The sequence below is a fragment of the Grammomys surdaster genome, unplaced genomic scaffold, assembly GCF_004785775.1.
Source record: "Grammomys surdaster isolate TR1022 unplaced genomic scaffold, NIH_TR_1.0 126118, whole genome shotgun sequence".
NCBI lineage: Eukaryota > Metazoa > Chordata > Mammalia > Rodentia > Muridae > Grammomys > Grammomys surdaster.
This window is the reverse complement of record NW_021620926.1, coordinates 3955779-3974731: the sequence shown is the minus strand read 5'-3', so window position 1 is coordinate 3974731 and position 18953 is coordinate 3955779. Positions and strand designations below refer to the sequence as shown.

Genomic DNA, 18953 nt, shown 5'->3' with positions numbered 1-18953 from the left:
GCCAGACAGTGGTGGTGCATGCCTTTAATCCCAGCACTTGGGAGGCAAAGGCAGGCGGATTTCTGAGTTCAAGGCCAGCCTGGTCCACAGAGTGAGTTCTAGGACAGCCAGGGCTACAAAGAGAAACCTTGTCTCAAAAAACCAAACCAAAGGAATGGACACACACAATTTAAGAAGGACAAGTGCGTGAAAACTTGTGCCTGTGTTGAAAAAAATGTTGGCGATACTGAGGTGAATTGTGAGGATGGGATTTCACTAGCAGTCGTCTATGTCGGGATGCTCCTAGACTGGAGAGTATTCCAGCCTGTGTTATGCTTCCACCTGCGGGAGCGAGAGGTGGGCATGCTTCTGCGGTGATCAGCAGGGTGAGAGCAAAGCTGGGAAGTTTGCTTGCTTACCCTGCAGAACGCTCTTCCCTCACAAACACAAAGGGCTGTTACCCAGCTCTTTGGTTCTTTTAATGACATATTTTTAAATGCATGTATTTGTGGGGCGTGGATGGATACCAGTGTCTGGAGGTCAGAGATCAGCTTGCCAGAATCTGTTCTCTCCTTCTACCAGCTCGTGCCTTTAGCCACTGTGCCATCCTTCCAGCCTCAGGCCAGTTTCCATGTGGAAACAGTGAAACAGGTCAGGCCTTGAGACTGTCAGAAACTTCTACCACTTAGAAGGCAGTGAAGGGAAGACAGGGCAGATGTGTAAACGAGCGAGCCAGGATGCACACGAACGCTTGAGCACTGGGATGTATGCCCACACAAGAAAGAGCTCTCTGGGCGAGTTGTGACTAGGGACAAACCGAGTTTGCTGCAGCTGGAGGGCATCAGTGAAGGCCACTTCCTGGCTAGACATAATTTGTGTATCTGCCACCCTTACCTCCCCGAGTTGGAATGGCTTCTGAGCACCCTGCCACGCCAGGACCTGAGAGGCGGGGGAGGTGAGCCTTTCCAGCTGAGATGCAGGCCTTCGCCCTGTGTGACACACCAGCGCAACACAAGAGCATCCTGAGCCCAGAGGCAATGATTTTATGTATAGGGTTGAGGAAAGACAAATGCTATGGCTCTGGAATATACATTCACTCTTCTGGAAGACATTTGTAATAGTTCTAAAATCTCCCTGGAAAAAGTAAAAGTTAAGACGAAAACTCTATAGTCTCAAAGCACAGCTGGCAAAGCTAGCCAGCCCAGTTCCCCGGGGGCTCCCAACACCTTTGATTCCACAAGAGTGAAACCCTGTGGAGAGCAAGCCTCAGTGTTCATGGAAGATCACTTAAATATACACTGTCATTGCAGCAGTGTGTACAATAGTGACTGGGGGTGGGGCAGGTTCTTGTCTCGGCCCCATGGGGTTGATTCTTGATCCAAGTAGCTCTCCCTTTATGGGCAGCATCCAGTAAAAGCCTAGGATGAGTTATGGGCAGGTTTTTTTTTTTGTTTTGTTTTGTTTTTTCTTTTTCCTCTTCCCTTCTCCCTCTTGCTCTGGCACTGCTCGCTCCAGCCGAAAGGTTTTATTTATTTATTATATGTAAGTACACTGTAGCTGTCTTCAGACACCCCATAAGAGGGCATCAGATCTCATGATGGATGGTTGTGACCCACCATGTGATTGCTCAGGACCTCTGGAAGAGCAGTCAGTGCTCTTAACCACTGAGCCATCTCTCCAGCCCAAGTTATGAGCAGTTAGTAAGCAGTTAGGAACATGGGTCAGGGCTGCAGATTTATGCTAACATAGTGGCATCTCAGAGACACAGGTCACTTTCATCCTGTTTTACAGCCATCTTTCTTTGGGATATAACTGAAGATAAAGATGTTCACAGAAGACAAGGCTGTAAGCAAATATTTTAAGATAAACCTGAACCTCCCTCACATTCCTCGTGGAATTTATCCAGAGTCTAGAAAACATTAATTTTACCTAGCAAATTAGAAGCAGCCAGGAGGATATTTTCCCTTAGTGAGTGCCTCCGGCAGCCTGCTTCACTAAGGTATCCTGATCCATTAATGGAAACCGCCTGGCACAATTTCTCTGGAGAAGAATCTCGAGGGCAGCTGGAGACCCCAGGGCAGCGATTGGACGGGTGAGCAGTGCTGAGCCACTTGGTACTTCACTGAGCAGAAGCTTGTCAGGACGTCTCAGGGGTGATAGCAGTCCATTTTTACCCATGCCCTTCAAGACTTCCTTCTAGGACCCAGATAGATCCTTTGAGGAGCCAGATCATTGTCTTGGGTATCCATGGCAGGTATCCATGGTAGAAGTTCTTGAGGTCTGATAGAGACGTGTTTTGCCAAGTTCATAACCCAAGGCATGGCTGTGCCCCAACTCACATGGACAGGGATCTAGATTCTGCTGAGTCTGGCAGGAGGTACCAGCGCATCATGTAACAGAAGGTGCACGTCACATACACAACACACACACACATGCACCTACCACACGTACCTACCATATACATATGCATACATACACACACATACGTACATACATACCATAGTCACACACATCATGCAACACACACACCTGCCATATACATATGCCATACATACCGTACACACATACACGCACATACCATATGTACATACATACCACAATCATACACATCATGTACCACATACACACCACACACACATACACACCTACCATATACATCTGCCATACACACACCATCTGTACATATATACCTCAGTCAGACATCATATACATATACCACATATATACCATAATCACGTACATGCCACAGTGACACACACACACACACACACACACAATTTTGTTTCCTGGAGGAAATAGAGTTTGAACCACCTATACAAAGACTCTTTAAAGACAAGCTACCCAAGACTGTATCTCAACACATTTCCTGAGTATTAATTACGTGTATACTCTTCCATGGGACGAATGTGGGGAGCAATGGTGGAGACTAGTTCCCTTAGCTGCAGATGTCCTGTGGGCTTGCTCGATGTGTGTTACTTAATATCTACAAGTGTATTAATATGAATGCTTATTTTTACTCTTGGTAATGATGTCCCCTGTCAATAATTACCGTAATTATTATAACCCCCGTCAAGGGAGGCAAGACCTCTCCTCCCTTCAGTCCCAAGAGTTAATCCCCATCACAGCGGCTGACTTCCGTGCCTGGAGAAGGGAAGGGAAGCTGCATGATGTCTAGTGGGCTGCCAGGTTGTCACTGTGCATAAACACAGTAGGAGCACGTCGGGGTCATAGGCAGCAACATCACTGGACGCCATTTATCGTTCAGAAATGAAATCTCAAGTTTTCTAAGGTCTGAAACATTGCCTGAAGGAACAGAGAATTGGACTTAATTTTTATAGACCCAAAGAAGTGAGTTGAGTGGTCAGCCAGTGGCTGCCTGAAGAGGCAGGCATATCTGAGGAACTTAAAATGGTTTGTAGCACTTCATAGGAGAGATCATGGAGTCCAGGGACAAGTTCACCTAGACCCCAGGTGATTGTCTCACCTATAATCACATTGCAGAGAGCACCCCCCAGTGGGGAAAGGGGAGCACTAGTCTTTTTTAATTTGACACAAGTAGAATTATTTGGGTAGAGGAACTTCAGTTGATAAAATGCCCCTGACAGATTGCCTGTAGGCAAATCTGAGGACATTCTCTTGATGTGACAGGGCCCAGTCTTGAGGAAAGTAGTACCTACCATTTCCGGGCAGGTGGTCCTGCCTGAGTTCTATAAGAAAACAGGCTGGACAAGCCAGTAAGCAGCGCTGCTCCATGGCTGCTGCTGCTTCAGTTCCTGCCTCCTGTCTTGTGATCTCTTCAAACTCCTTTCCATCACAACTGGTCACTCAGCACACGTGGTGGCCACACCTTTGCTCTTGGACATTTCAGCAAAATCGGAGTGAAGTTTCTGTTCTTTCTTCACAGTTTCCTGGGTAGTTCAGCTATGATTTTTCTCCCTTAGTTGATTTTTTTTCCTTTTGAATGAAAAAGAAGCACATTGGCTTTTTATATCTAAATTGGTAGCCTTTTTATATCTAAGTTGATAGCACCAGGGTTCGAAGGCTTTGGAACCATCGTTGAGTAAGCGGCATATCGTGGTACTGGAAGAGCTGACTTGATATCCAAGTTGGCTGTTAACTGACAAAAGGGCAAGTGGTAAATACGGTTTGAATACTCTGGACCCCGGGATAGTTCGAGTCTCAGGAAGGATGGACGGGGATGGTGTGAATCTCACCACAGTATTTGGAACAGTTTGCAGTCTAATGTGTACGACTGTCTCTTTGAGGGGACTTTTCATTGACTGTCCATCGACCTTTGACCCCTGGCAACCGAAAGAGCCACGGTGCTGTCAGGGTTGAACACAAGGCTACCGTCGGCATTTTGGTTCATCATGCCTGCTTCGATCTAAAACTAAACCCCCTGTCTGAGTCTGTTTAGCACTTGATCGTGAGGCGTGCCTGATTGGAATCTGACCACATGGTCTCTCAGGAGGTCCTTGTCCGTCCCACATGTGTGTGGCAAGAAATCTCTAGACTTCTGGTTCGGCTCCCCGATTCTAAAGTGAAGTAAGGTTTTCTTTAAAATGAATTGGAGAAGGAAAGCTGGATTATTCTACTACTCACTGAAGACCAAACTCACTTGTGTGACTCTCTGGGTGTTGGGGGGGGAGATTTGTCATCAGTCACCAAGACCATCCGTTCTCCTTAAGAAACTGTCTTCATTGAATATAAAAGTTTTAATTTTGTAGTCTGTGAACCCTGGCTTAATCCCCTTTGTCATCTCATTCCTAATATTTTGATAGACGAACATAGAATAAAGGAAAACTTAGAACTTTTTTATACACCCATGCGGTTTTTGGTAATCTAGAAGATTCCTGGGATGTGTCATATGAATTAACAGGTTTTTTTTTCATTAAAATTTCATTATATTATTTCCAGGTCAAACAAGGCAAATGAAATGACATTATTTGGCATTTCCAGCTGTTAGGATATTTACAGCCCAAGTGGGGACGGTGTTCACTGACACTAAAGTATCTTTAAAATGCGATTCGTCGTTTTCTTCATGTATATTAATGAATGAATACTGTACAGGGCATTTCTAAACTTAAAGTGAGATTATATCCTGGTAAACCTATGTTCATATAGAAATGTCTAAATCAAGAAATATAATTACTCAACAAATGCACTACAAGTTAAAACATTAGTTAAAACTATGGTAAGTCAAAACCATCTGTCTATATTTATAGCACACAGACACATTGTAGACTTGCCAAATAAAGCTACCTAGTGTATTTAACTCATACTAAGCAACTGTTTTTAGGAGCAATATCTTCATGAACTATAATTGGCAGTGACCTCCGGTATTTTATAACCACATGCAAACCTGCATATGGATGACACCACGAGTAAGCTTGCCCTTCTCTGATTTGCAGGTCGCAGATCTGAGCATGGGCGACCTGCTGTTGCACACCAGTGTCATCTGGCTGAACCCACCCGCCTCGCTGGGAAAATGGAAAAAGGAGCCAGAATTGGCAGCCTTCGGTATGTGTCAGAAGGGGGTGCCAGGGATGGGAAACAGCTGACTTGGTTTTCCAAACAAGAATATTCCCTTTCCAAGAGATGTTTTATTATAATGAAGCTAATTATAGCCTGCTGCTCCAGCCACCGATTTCTTCCAAATAAATACGAATGAATATAAATTAAACCTTCTTGCTAAACAGGGTTTCAGCGTGGTAGCCACTGAGTGTATATGTGGGCATGGCTGCACACACAGTCTGGGAAGTGAATTTTTTAAATTTTTTTAAAAGTTTTACCTACTCGTCCGTGTGTCCTTACATTGATAGTAAATGAAGAAAAGTCAAATGAAAAATCAAGAGTAAACTGTTTCCAAGAGCGCAGATGCTGGTTCTTCATTTCCTCCCTTGCTCTGCTCTGCTGTATGTAACGCCGAGAATTAGGAGGCCGGTCCTCAGCTGAACCGCTGTGGTGTCTCCCTGGGTTAGAAGGGAGATCTCAATCATGTCATTAATGCAAGTACGAGCAGACATAATCGGTCATTTATTTTGATAAGCTACTGCAGGGAAGTGCTGTTGGACCTAAGCTAGCGTACTGGGAAACATGCCTAGATCAGCTGTAATTCCCAGTCACATTTGATTCAGTGTTAACTACAAACGCTTATCGGCCCCTCCCACTTAGAACCACTTAACTCTCATTAAGGAATTAGGCCAAAAAGGTGAATTTTATTTCCTGAATTATAAATACTGTGTGTGTTAGATATAGAGAGAGTGAGGAGGAGGGCGGGACTTAACTCACATCAGTGTAAATCGCGTAAGCAGTCAGTAGAGACATTTGTACTAGTCCTTCAGCTACTACAGTGAGCACAGCTAAGTTTAAACCTTAAAACAACAAAGCTAAAATACACTTAACTTTCACCCCCTTTGGTGGAGGCTATCTCTTTTTATTTAGGGTCTTTCTACTTAGATTAAAGGCGGAAACTCTTTTCCCAGCGGGCTCTGACTTTCAGATGTGGTAACTAAGATCAAGATGGCTGAGAGTCCACGGCCTGGGGTTTGCATGCTCTCTTAACTGTCTGTGGACTTCACGCCATAACGGCCCCTTCCGTTTCTCACTTACAGTCTTCAAAACTGCCGTGGTCCTGGTGTATAAAGATGGATCCAAGCAGAAGAAGAAACTTGTAAGTGTTCTCCCTTTGTCCCATAGTTTAGAAGTGCCCTTCTCTGCTGGCCTAGTTCTACCCTTATCAGCAAAAGCCTCCCGTTCCCTCTGTGTGTCCCTAAGCCCTGTGGAGGGGACCCCGGTATGCTTGCTTCCTTCAGACAGGCTCTGTGGAGCATGTGACCGGATACATACTGAGCCTCCCCATGGCCAGAACTCCTTTTGCCTTCTCTCTTGCACTCCTTTTATGAGGTTTATTTTCTCTTCCTGTCTCTTTCCCCACCTCTCTTCTCTGCATTTAATCAGCAGTGCTACTTGCACATCATCATATTGATCACACAGGCTCTCCCACCTGCCGGGGAAAGCAAGTGTGTACGAGGTGACGTGATGTTCCTGTGGCTGGCTCTGAGATCCCGAGTGTGTCACTGAAGGTGCGGGGAGCTGGTCCAGGCAGATGACCTTGCCCTTGAACAGTGGACTGCTTCTCTCCTGCAGGTTGGCTCTCACAGGCTGTCCATCTATGAGGAGTGGGACCCTTTCCGGTTTCGCCACATGATCCCTACCGAAGCTTTGCAAGTCCGAGCTCTGCCCAGTGCAGGTAAGCACTAACATGTGCGGGGTTTCCATTTCTTCTCCTCTTCCTCGTCTTCTTCTCTTCCTCCTCTTCCTCCTCCTCTTCTTCCTCCTCTTCCTCTCTTTTATATTAAACTATGTATGTTCATGTGTGCATGCACGTGTCGTGTCACTTCCTGCCTGTGGAGGTAAAAGGACAGCTTGTAGTTGCTCCTCCCCCATCATGCAGGACTCAGAGTTCACACTTAGGTCACCAGGCTTGGCAACAGGCACCTTTGCCTGCCAAGTCATCTCTCTGGGCCTGGGTTCCCAATTCTTGTCTGTGTGTAAGTTATGTGTATACTCATTCCTGGTCTGCCCTCTCATCTTTTATCTTTGTGTTTAAGTAACTCTTCCCTCCGTCTCCATTGCCACACATTGACACACACATGTGCACACACACATGCACACACATACACATGCACACACATACATGCACATGCACACATACATACACACATATAAATTCTACCCATATACATATGCATATATGTCTGTGTGTGTCTGTGTGTATTTATATTATAACTGCTGCGCCGTCTCCAGGCCCCTGTTTTTTTTCATTCTTTAAAACCTTAAGACAGATATTTTGATCATATTCACTCTTCCCCAACTCTTCCCAGATCTGCCCCCACTACCCCTCCCCAACCTCCGCACTTTTTCTCCTTAAGCATTAATCCACCAAGTCCAATTTGTGCTGCCTCTATAGAGTGTGGGGCCATCTAATAGAGTGTAGGGCCGATAGTGGCCACACCCTTAAAGAAAACCAACTCTCCTCTCACAGAAGCTGGACTCTCAGTAGCTGCTCAGCGGGGGGGTAGGGGCTGCGAGCTCCTCCTGTCTTCATTCTAGAGGATTCACTGCACTGCCTCCTTTTAATCAGCTTCATTAGCTAGTGAGTGAATGAATGAGTGAATGAATGAATGAATGAGCCGAATAAGCGAGCAAGCTGAGTAGGTGCATGCATGTGTTTTCTTTAGAATTGTTATAAAGGATGTCAAACTTGATTTACAGATAAATTCGCAGGTGCTTTGGGATCGTAAATCTGTAAATCTATAGGATCTGTGATGGTATTTTGAGGTTTAGACACTTAAATGCTAGTGCTGTCTCTTTTAAAATTGTTTTATGTGTATTGGAGTTTTGTTTGGCTGGTACGCTATGCACCATGTGCATGCAGTGCCTAAAGAAGCCAGAAGAGGGAGCTAGATCCTCAGAACTGGAGTATCACTTGTTAGCTGCCATATGGGTGCTGGGAAATGAAGTCAGGCCCCCTGGGAGAGCAGTCGAGTCTCTTAACCAATGAGCCACCTTTCTAGCCCCTGATGTCTTTTAATGCCATCATCTTAAAGTTAATCTTAAAGTTAATCGTCTTAAGTTATCTGATCATATTTCTTCATACCAGGTTTATAAATGTGGAGGTTGATTTCTGTGGCAGGCTGTGGGCTTATTAGCCAGGAATTTTGCCTTAATTAAGGACATAACTTCACATTCTGAAAACAAAGCAGTCTTTGTGGTAATGACATTTCATTCTCCCAACCTCTGCTTTTCATTCAAATCAAATTTAAAGCCTTCCCAGATAAAAGCATATTTTAGTTGAATTATAAAGACTGGTCACAGTGTTACATTATGATGTTCATTCCAGTGGATTCAAGAGTCAGTACTTGAAGTTTCTAGATTTTTGTCTTAGTTTGGGGAAGTTTGGCAGATAGACAGGTGACGTAGCCTTAGGGGAGGGTTCTGTGGCCAGGCTTCTGAACTACCAGTAAGACAGAGCCGTGAGGTGTGCAGCGAACGGTTCCCTTCACAGACACTTTATTCACGACTTAACACAATGCAGCATTGTTGGCAGGACAGAGCTTCAGCCCTTGGAGCGGGCCCTCTGTTTCCTGGGGTTCTACACCCGTGAGCTCAACCAACAGTAGCTGGTTCTGTGGGTAAAGGCGCTTGCCGCCATCCCTGATGACCCGAGTTTCATCTCCAGGACCCTGTGGTGGAAAAAGAAACCAGAGTCTCACAACTCGCTCTCCTGTGTTTTCTTGCAGGCACACTCGAGTGTGCTCACAGTAAATTCATGAGTGTTAAAAGATAGTTTAAAAGAACGCAGAGAGCAATTTCTTAAAGCACAACTTTGCTTTTCTTAGTGGACAACTAGGGAAGGCTAGGGGAAGAGCCTGGTTGGTTTATTTATTTACATTCCATATGTTGCCCCCTTTCCCAGTCCCCCCTAAAAGTTCTTTACCCCCTCTCCCTCCCCTTTGCCTCTGAGAGGGTGCTTCCCCCCCACACCTCCCATTCACACACACACCCCAATCCTCCTTCGCTGGGGCATCAAGTCTCTACAGGATTAGGTGCATCCTCTCCCTCTGAGGCCAGACAAAAGCAGTCCTCTGCTACATATGTGCCAGGGGACCGTGGACCAGCCCATGTATGCTCTTTGGTTGGTGGCTTAGTCTGGCAACTCTTAGGGGTCCGACTAGTTGATACTGCTGTTCTATGGGGTTGTCATCTCCTTCAGTCCCTTCAGTCCTTCCCCCAACTCTTCCATAGGGGTCCCTGAGGGGCCCCTCAGTCCAATGGTTAGCTGTAAGTATCTGCATCTGCCTCAGTCAGCTGCTGGCAGAGTCTCACAGAGGACAGCCATGCTAGGCTGGAGAAGCCTGTTTTAAGTCTCCTAGGTAGCCTGTCTGAGTGTTAGCTGTGATCAAATAAAGACAGGACTCCAAAACATAAGCGAGCACTGGCCTCCTTGTACCTTGGCTTCATGAAGATGTGCGCTGGCTCCTAGACACTGTTCGGCCCAAAAGAACTTAGCGCCTAACTGAAATAGTTCAGCCAGTGAGACTGCAGGAGCTTCTTAAGTGTGGTCCATCTTCTAGGCCATCTGGAAGGTTTTCATGGTGTTTTATTAAGATTCATTTGTGTGTGTGTGTGTGTGTGTGTGTGTGTGTGTTCTGTAAGCCCTTCAATCTCTTAACCACTTCCCCTGTCTCCAGCCCCTCTGTTCGGTTTTCACAGTGCACACCGAGCCTCTAGTGTCTGTCTCTTTAGCTCAGGGTGGGGGTGAAGTGACTTCGGTCTCAAGTTGCTTTGCACTGTTTTAAGCAGACAGACATCAAGCATGAAAAGTTCCTCTGTAAAAAAGTGTAAGTGCAATAAAATATGTCTAACCTGACATTATTTTGACTTATATCTAGATGCAGAGGCAAATGCCGTGTGTGAAATCGTCCACGTGAAATCAGAATCCGAAGGGAGGCCTGAGCGGGTTTTCCACCTCTGCTGCAGGTGAGCCAGGCTCTGGGAAGTTGGGCCCCACCCCAGGGACCTTCCTCCATCTCTGCAGGCCAGCCCACACCTCCTCTCAGAGGAGTTAACAGTTGGCAATGAACTGTAGTTATGTAAATTAAAATGCAAAATACAGACAGCAACCTGGTTTACTTGGAACCTGGTTTACTTAGTAGCTTTCTAAAAGGAAGTGGGGATTGTATTGACCATTCTGAAGGGGGCATTCTTTCTGTAGAGCAGGGTGAACCATAGGTTCCCTTGGGGTGCTTCACCTGGTGCTTGGGTACACCATTTGTTCACACTCTGAGAGTAAGAGGGGATGGGGTGAAGGTCTTACCAGGAGTCCTAACCTTTAGAGACCCAGCACAGGGACATTGGCCGCTGTTGATCACAGGGACATTTTGGGGGGCTCCTAATGTGAGTTTGTCCTTACTGAGTATTGTTATTAGTTATTCCTTCTCCTTCCTTCGTCCTGTGCTTCCGCCTCCTCCTCTTTCTGTCTCTTCCTCTAGAATAGCATATGCCATCCTATTTGGCTTGAAATATGACCCATATTTATTTAATTAGTTATATGTGTTCAGTAATTAACTCAATATTCATCTAGTTCTTTGAATAAAGTACTAGTATGCTACATACTGCCTGCAGCGATAACAGAATTAATACCATTATCACTGCTCATAATAGTTTTAATGTTATTGCTAGTATATAGTAAGAAGATACATTTATCAAACATTAAAGCTGCAGTGTACCTCCTGTTCATTGCTTCCTTAGTCAGATTGAGGGGCAGCCAAGACTGACAGAGGATGGTCTGCCCAGAGCGTTACAGAAAACGCATTGAATGTTTTCATCTACACATTCATGGGTTACAACCAATGTTACATGTTTGCCATATCATCTCTGGGTTGGATGCTTGGGGCCAACAAAGGGCTGATCTCCAGAAAGCTGTCACACAAAGAAGCGTGTGTGCATGTGCATATATGTGCATGTGTGTGTGTGTGTTTTTGGGGGGTGTGCACGCATGCTCAAATGCACACATGCATGTGCACACACATGAATACATATATGTATGCTTGCACATATGTTGACCTCAAAGAAAAATAACTCTCACCGAGAAGATATTTTTCTTTCATGAGAATTAGGACTTAGAAGATTTCACAGTTCTTAAGAATCTTTCCTTAGTACTTAATGTATGAGTCAGGACCTGGGAAGGAAGAGCAAGCACATTGGGATAGCCATCTGTGGGTGCTCTGCATAGGTGCCAAAGGTGCGACAGTCTTGTGGTTCATTTTCTCCTTAATAACGTTCTACAGCCTGTATGTAAGACCGTGACTTAAGCGTAAAGAGCAGAATTCCAGCAATCTCTTGGCATCAAACATCTTTGTCCATTATCTATTATTATTGGTGGGACTCTGTCCTAAAATGGCTGTAGAAGATGATTTGCAAACGGTGAAGGAATGAGAGATTGTGTGTTTTATCTCTGCCACGAGGAGGCAGCTGAACATGGAAATGGGAGCCATCGCCTCTTTCCCCTTTGCTCTTGGAGATATTTATTTAGATATTATATTAATAAATCTTGGAGATATTATAAAAACCTGATGGCATTTATAAGTTCCCTCCGTTGAGTACTGGCTTCCTAACGTGTGTGTAAATCTTCTTTTCCCAGCTCCCCAGAGAGCCGAAAGGATTTTCTGAAGTCTGTGCATTCGATCCTTCGAGATAAACACAGAAGACAGCTCCTCAAAACGGAAAGCCTTCCCTCAGCCCAGCAGTATGTCCCTTTTGGAGGCAAGAGATTATGTGCGCTTAAAGGCGCCAGGCCAGCCATGAGCAGGGCAGGTACTGTGGGGATTCAGACCTACAAGATCCCCGTCACCCCAACTCCACTGTAGGTCTCCAGGGGACAGGAGTTAGGCGTGTCCTTGTGGGGGGCTGATGTAGGTAGGGTCTTCTTCCACATTGTCAAGGCTCATGCCTTGTCTCCCTCCTGGTGGTTCTGGGAATCCTTCCCTTTGCTTGCAGTCCCTCCCTTCCCTCGGCCTTCCCTTGCTGCCTCCCCTTTGGCTGGTACGCTCCTCTCTCATTGGCCAAGCCAATGTTCTCCTGGAAGGGGTTCTCTCAGCCTGCTTATGAGAGTCACTGCTTTGCATGGCAGCCAGCTTTGTGTAGTAAAGAGCAGTGAGTTAAGTGTCAGCAACACAGTGATGTCACAGCCTAGCAGAAGACGCAGCTGGGTTCTCAGTGAGGAGCCCGCACTCAGGCGTGGTAGACCAGTTGATGCAGAAGACGTTGTCCCTCACTTTGTGCCTGTAACTTTAGTTTCAGTCTCAGGGTTAATTTAGAAAAGGTTTCAGTTGCTACTGGAAAAGAAGAAAGGGGAGTTTAACTGGTCCCCAGTAAATGCTCCTAGAACACTTATCCCATGTCTCTGGAGCAACAGAGAAGGAACACCGGTGCCACCATGTGCAGATGGCAGTAGGGCAAGCCCAGAAGAGCAGTGTTTTCCCAATGCTGGACCTACTCAGCATCGTCAGCATCCTACCCCTCCTTTCCTAAGATGCAGCCCAGAATGTTTCAAAGAGGAGTCCAGTCGAATAAATTTCCTTTACACGGGCAAACAGACAAACAAACAAACAAACAAACAGAGAAACAAACAAACCAATCTCTACCTTTGACGCAGTCACCTTCCCACCAGTTCTCAGTTGTATTGCAGAGGTCCGGGAAGAGCTGTGACATCATAGGCATACCCTACCAACCTTGACTTGGTCTGTTACATTCTTAGGTCCCTTGAAAGTAACTAATGGATGTTGGTGGAGGCTGCCTTAAGTCTGTTCTCCATTCAGTTGATACTCTTATTGGAAGTCTAGAACCCAGAACCCCAAAACTGCAAAGTTCTCCAAGTAGCCTGAGAGTTGTGCATACATCCATACCCACAGCTTCTCAGGGAGTTCTCTGTAAAAGCAGGTTAGTGTTTCATGGCAAGAGAGAAATTTGTTGAAGTATTTTATGTGCTTTTCTTGTTTAATTGGGAAATATGCACCAACCTCAGGGACCCTAACCACCAATGGCACTTGCTGTTAACTTAGGAACCTAAATTCAGAAGTGCATTTACAAAACAAACAAACAAACAAACAAAAACAAACAAACAAAAAAAAAAAACAGAAAACAAAAACCACATGCATACACATTTCATCTATAGGATATACCAAAGTTTTTCTCCTGAGATAATCTTGGAAATAAAAGAAAACAAACCCACTACCTGCTCTAAACCATTAGGAATGCCAAGGGAAAACCACAATATTACAGCCTGTTGGATTCTTAAAATTGAAAGCCTATTTCTTTGTTTGTTTGGTTTTTTTTTTTTCCTGCCAGAGGGCTCACTTTTTTTTTGGGGGGGGGTGCTGAAAACCATTTCTATCCACTCTGCCTTTGATGTAACTCACTACCATTGCAGTATCTGTGTTCCATGATTTACAAAATGGCACTCCAGTGGATCAGGCAAAGACTGTCTCTCTGAGTCCGAGGGGGACCCACTAATGCCATCTGGCTTACTAAGTGTCCTTTTCATAAAGAGCAGACAACCCCGACGAAGTCTGCATTTCCCAAGAGGTGTGTGCAGCCTGGCGACCGTAAAGACAAATACCCCACCTCCATGCTTACTCTAAAGTGGGATTACTTCGGCCAATAACCGACTTAAAATTTCTCATATTCTATAATCTTTTTATGGAAAAATTAAGGCTTATGGAGCAGCTAAGGGGATATATATATATATATATATATATATATATATATATATATATATTCTTTTATATATCTATATATGTAGTCCCTATACCTATAGGCTATAATTAATATTTTGCTATATTTTCACTGTTGCCCACCCATCTGTCATCTGTATGCACCATCTTACCTTGGCACATTTCAAAGACGCAGCCATGACTACATTTGGCCCTTAAGTACCGTCATGAAGATCACTGTCATATTTCCAGTAGACAGTAGTGAACTGATGCCATTCAGACACAGCGATTGGGTAGAACAAGGTTGGACTTCAGTGGGGTTAGGCTCAAAGTCAAGAGACACTTTTGCTTTTTCCTAGCGGATAAGTAGTTTTCCATTTCCTTCCATGTTTCCTGGAGTTTCTTCCTATCCCTGTCTTTAAACAAGAGCGGAGTCCGTTTGTTCTGTGTGTGTGTGGGTAATGGAGTACTCAGAACGTGGACAGCAGGTGTCTCCTGGCAGTACTGAAGCAGCCTCGCTGCTTTTGAGACTTGGGTTTCAGGACAGCAGCTCCTGAGTGGTGTGTGAGTTGCTTCCTCCGTGGAAAAAGCCTGTGTTTGCATTTCACCTCAGGGTGTCCAATGCAACAGCCACTTCAGCCTCCAGGGAGAAGTGGCATCATTTCCACGAGAGCTATTGCTTGCATGTGTGCATTTGCACACTCATGTGCGAGTACTGGAAGCATTCATTGCTTGCTTGATTGGAAGCATTATTTGTTTGCTTGCTTTTAGTAATCCTGACTTCCTGGAGGACAGTGGAGTAAATGAACAAACCCCAATATTTTAACTTGGAGTAACTTTCTGTGACGCACTGTTCCTCAGTGCTAGAGCTGCATCTGTTATTTCTCTTATTCCACTCAGGCACACTGTTTTAAGTAAAGTATATTATAAAGTATTTTTACTTGCACTGTAGAAGAGTTGGCATTAGGAGTTAGGACCATGGCTCTGCTTAGCCTGAGTTCATGTTGGATCTAATCAGAAAGGGCACAAAGTGGGCTGGGACCTCAGTGTCTCCGGCAGCAGACAGTCAGTCTCCAAGAATGTGATGCCCTCAGTCTAACTGTGGGTGTTCAAGAAACCTTATGTTCACGTCCCTGGAAATCACTGTCACAGCTCAGTGCTCCAGAGAGCACAGTGATGCCCTCACAGACAGCACAACCCCAGAAGCCTTTCTCAGGCTTATTAAACACCTCTATTCTGGCTAAATGACCCTTGGATAACCCTGGGGTAAGCTCCCTAGCTCCGTGCCATTGGCACAGTCGTGTTAAAGAGAGTCTCTGGCCCAATACTGAGAACAGCAGACATCTGTGTTTCCTGTCTTGTGGGTGCACAGGTTGGGGTAAATTATTTCCTTCTCCATAACCCACAGCCTCTTGTGTTGTTGACCCTCACCTCTTAGTCTCTGGGTTCATCCTTAGAGCGCTGTCTTCTGTTCAGACATCTGGGCAAGGTAGACACCACTAGGATGGTAAGGGCTAGACCCCAAACTCCTGAAGACCAATTTACCTTTTATGCTTTTCTTTGCTTGCTGGATTTTCATCTCACGGTAAAGCGTGTGGGGGTTTATTTTTATATTTTTGTGTGTGTGTGCAGTGTCTGCCCCAAGCAAGTCTCTTGGGAGGAGGCGGCGGCGACTGGCCCGAAACAGGTTTACCATTGATTCAGACGCCATCTCAGCCAGCAGCCCGGAGAAAGAGCCCCAGCAGCCTCCAGGCGGCGGGGACACTGACCGATGGGTAGAGGAACAGTTTGATCTTGCTCGGTACGAGGAGCAGGATGATGTCAAGGAGACAGACATCCTCAGTGACGATGACGAATTCTGTGAGTCCGTGAAGGGCGCCTCCGTGGACAGAGACCTGCAGGAGCAGCTTCAGGCTGCCTCCATCAGTCAGCGGGCCCGAGGCCGGGGAACCCTCGATAGCCACGCCTCCCGCATGACGCAGCTCAAGAAGCAAGCCGCGCTGTCAGGCATCAATGGGGGCCTGGAGAGTGCGAGCGAGGAAGTCATTTGGGTCAGGCGCGAAGACTTTGCCCCCTCCAGGAAACTGAACACGGAGATATGACTTTCTTTGTCCCTTGAGAGAATGTGTGTAGATATGATGCCGGCCCCAACCTCACTCCGCCCACCCTCCTGTGCCGTCCACGAGAATGTCCCCTTAGGTCGCACTCTTGCACACAGATTTTTGGCAGCTGACTGGTCTGAAGCCATGTAGTCACCCACCCACCTTCATCATTCTTAATGACATCAGAGAGAATCGTTCAGAATTCCAGACAAGCTCGAGCCCTTCGCTCTGTGCCAAGGGCTTTCTTTTATTTATTCTCAATTCATCGGGGGCCTGAAGATTCAGAACAAAGAATCGATAGCACTGGAAATCGAACCGTCCCCCTCCCCAGCAGTCAAAGCAAAGTGTCGGAGGGGCAGGACAGCATACACAGAGGCGTCCCACCTCCACCTCTCTGAGTCCAGTCTCGCAGCTGGGGACCAGCCACCTTCAAACACGCGAACAAAAATGGAACAGATTGAAACACCTGTACAGCTTGCAGTGTTCTGACTCCTTCCCTCTTCAGCGTCCGAGAATATCTGTGTATCTTAAGAATGTGTGAGGAAAGGGTGGTCGTCTCTTGTTTGATGAGCCTTTATTCTTATTTTTTTCTTCTGTTTATGTCTATAACTGGTCTTACTCTGTGTCAGTGTTTGGAAGCTCTAGTTTTGCAGAGAATTATAAAGATGCCAAACTCTTGGGAAAGAGATCCAAATTTATCACTTAGAGGGAGAGAGAAGAAAAAAAAAACACTATTTTTTTGTATTTTCCTTGAGATGCAGGGGCGCGAATAGATGAGAATTTTACAGTGTTAGGTGTAACTCAGTCTGAAAATGAGGATATAACCTTTTGCAGAGCTAGCGGGGCAGGATGGCTTTATATTTATATATAAATGGCCAACAAGAAGCTCATGCTAAGAATAAACTTCTTTTCTGAGAAACAGATTTTTTTTAAATGTATGAATCTATATTTGAGATGGGAGTTTGGTTGGATTACAGGGATGGGAATTGGGGCAGTGTGTGTGTGTGTGTGTGTGTGTGTGTGTGCGCGTGTTGTTCATGGCGGGGGGAGGGGAGCCTCCTCGTGGGGTTGCCATGGTGATCATTGGTTTTTCCCATCAAACTTGCATCTTCATCCACAGATGACTCCCCCTTCCCTGACAGTCCATGGCCGAATCTTAGAACCTCTTCAGAGACGTCCTTTGTGGTTGATATTTCCTCCATGCCAATGAGACAGGGTAAACTCGCTACGGGGCCTAACCTTCTAAATGGATGTCCAGACAGGAAGAACAAAACCCCTTATAGCACTTTCATTTTTTTTTAAAAAAAAAGGTTTATAGCTTTTTGTTCCTCCTCTCCTTCTCCCCATTTCACGATGTCCATTCCTTAAGAAGGGTTTAAATAATATGAAAACTTTCTTTTTGGAAATAAAAATATATCTATATATCTATATATCTATATATCTATTTGGTGTTTGATACATCGGTAGGTACTTTAAAGACCTGAATTTTATAGTAGCTTTAGCAATTATATTTTATAAGAATCAGTTATGACTTTATATTTCCAGATAGAGAGTTGAGAACACGATGCTCTAAAGCCCCCCTCCCAGCCCTCCCCCCCTCCCCGCTTGCTTTCCTGCTTTCCTGACCTCTACCCCTCCCCCCCTTTCGGGTTTCCAGGGCTTTGAGCTTGATCTTTTGAAAGTTTTATTCTATTAAAGTTTTTGCTATATCTTCTGGTTTTCTTAAGAAGCTTTAGAATGGTTTCTATGCCCTTTGTACCACTGCACTGTTCATAACATCTCGGGGTCGATTGCGTCCGAATGGGAAGCTACAGCAGAGGCGTCGAGTAGTCACGTTCTGTCCCCCTGCAACACGTCCATCGAAAAAAATACTGGAACGTCTGGTGCTTAGAGAGGGTGCCATTGTCTCTTGTACATACGGTCATGATGTGTCTATGTCAAAAGTTCTTATATATTTCTTTTATAAGCTGAAAGAAGGTCTATTTTTATGTTTTTAGGTCTATGAATGGAACGTTGTAAATGCCTGTCCAACAATAAAAGTACTGAAAAGGGCCTGGGCTTCCCTGTGCCTTTTTGAATAGAGGGATGGGGAAGAACTAAGTGTGGGAGGCAGAGTCCAGGAGAGAAAATTCCTGTGTGTGTGTGTGTGTGTGTGTGTGTGTGTGTGTGTACAGGCACATGCCTTCACACACATATGTGTGCATGCCATGTTGTGCCTGTAGAGGTTAGAGAAACAGCCCACAGAAATTGGTTCTTTCCTGTCATACTACATAACCCCAGGTACTGAACTCAGGTAGGCGTGGTAGCAATGCTTTTTACCAGCTGAGCCGTTTTGGTGGCTGTGGTTGCCTTTGTGTGTGTGGGGGGGGGGGCAGGCATGGAGGCACCTGTCTGTAACCCCAGCATTCAGGAGGCAGTCAGATGCTGAGTAGAAGTCTGAGGCAGGTATATAGCTAGTTGCATGTGAGACCTGGCTGCAGAGTGAGGCCTTGTCTCACAGTATAAGAAAATTGAAGTAGCCATTGTGATCTTCGAGGAAAGATGCTTTGGCAAAGCTTGATGTTTTAACCAAAAAAAATAAATAATATTAAAC

At 45.4% G+C, this 18953-nt stretch overlaps 1 protein-coding gene across 2 annotated transcripts in view; it reads left to right on the top strand.

Moving 5' to 3' along the window:
- Tiam1 (T cell lymphoma invasion and metastasis 1) overlaps positions 1 to 18412 on the top strand; it is a 119538-nt gene extending 101126 nt beyond the window's left edge. For both annotated transcript variants that reach the window (XM_028756367.1, XM_028756368.1), the window contains 6 exons: positions 5391 to 5499; positions 6594 to 6652; positions 7129 to 7231; positions 10437 to 10524; positions 12188 to 12360; positions 15891 to 18412. In XM_028756367.1, coding sequence (XP_028612200.1) covers positions 5391 to 5499; positions 6594 to 6652; positions 7129 to 7231; positions 10437 to 10524; positions 12188 to 12360; positions 15891 to 16360 — 1002 coding nt within the window. In that variant the 3' untranslated portion in view covers positions 16361 to 18412. The remainder of the gene's footprint in view (positions 1 to 5390; positions 5500 to 6593; positions 6653 to 7128; positions 7232 to 10436; positions 10525 to 12187; positions 12361 to 15890) is intronic.
- Positions 18413 to 18953: the final 541 nt, after the last annotated feature.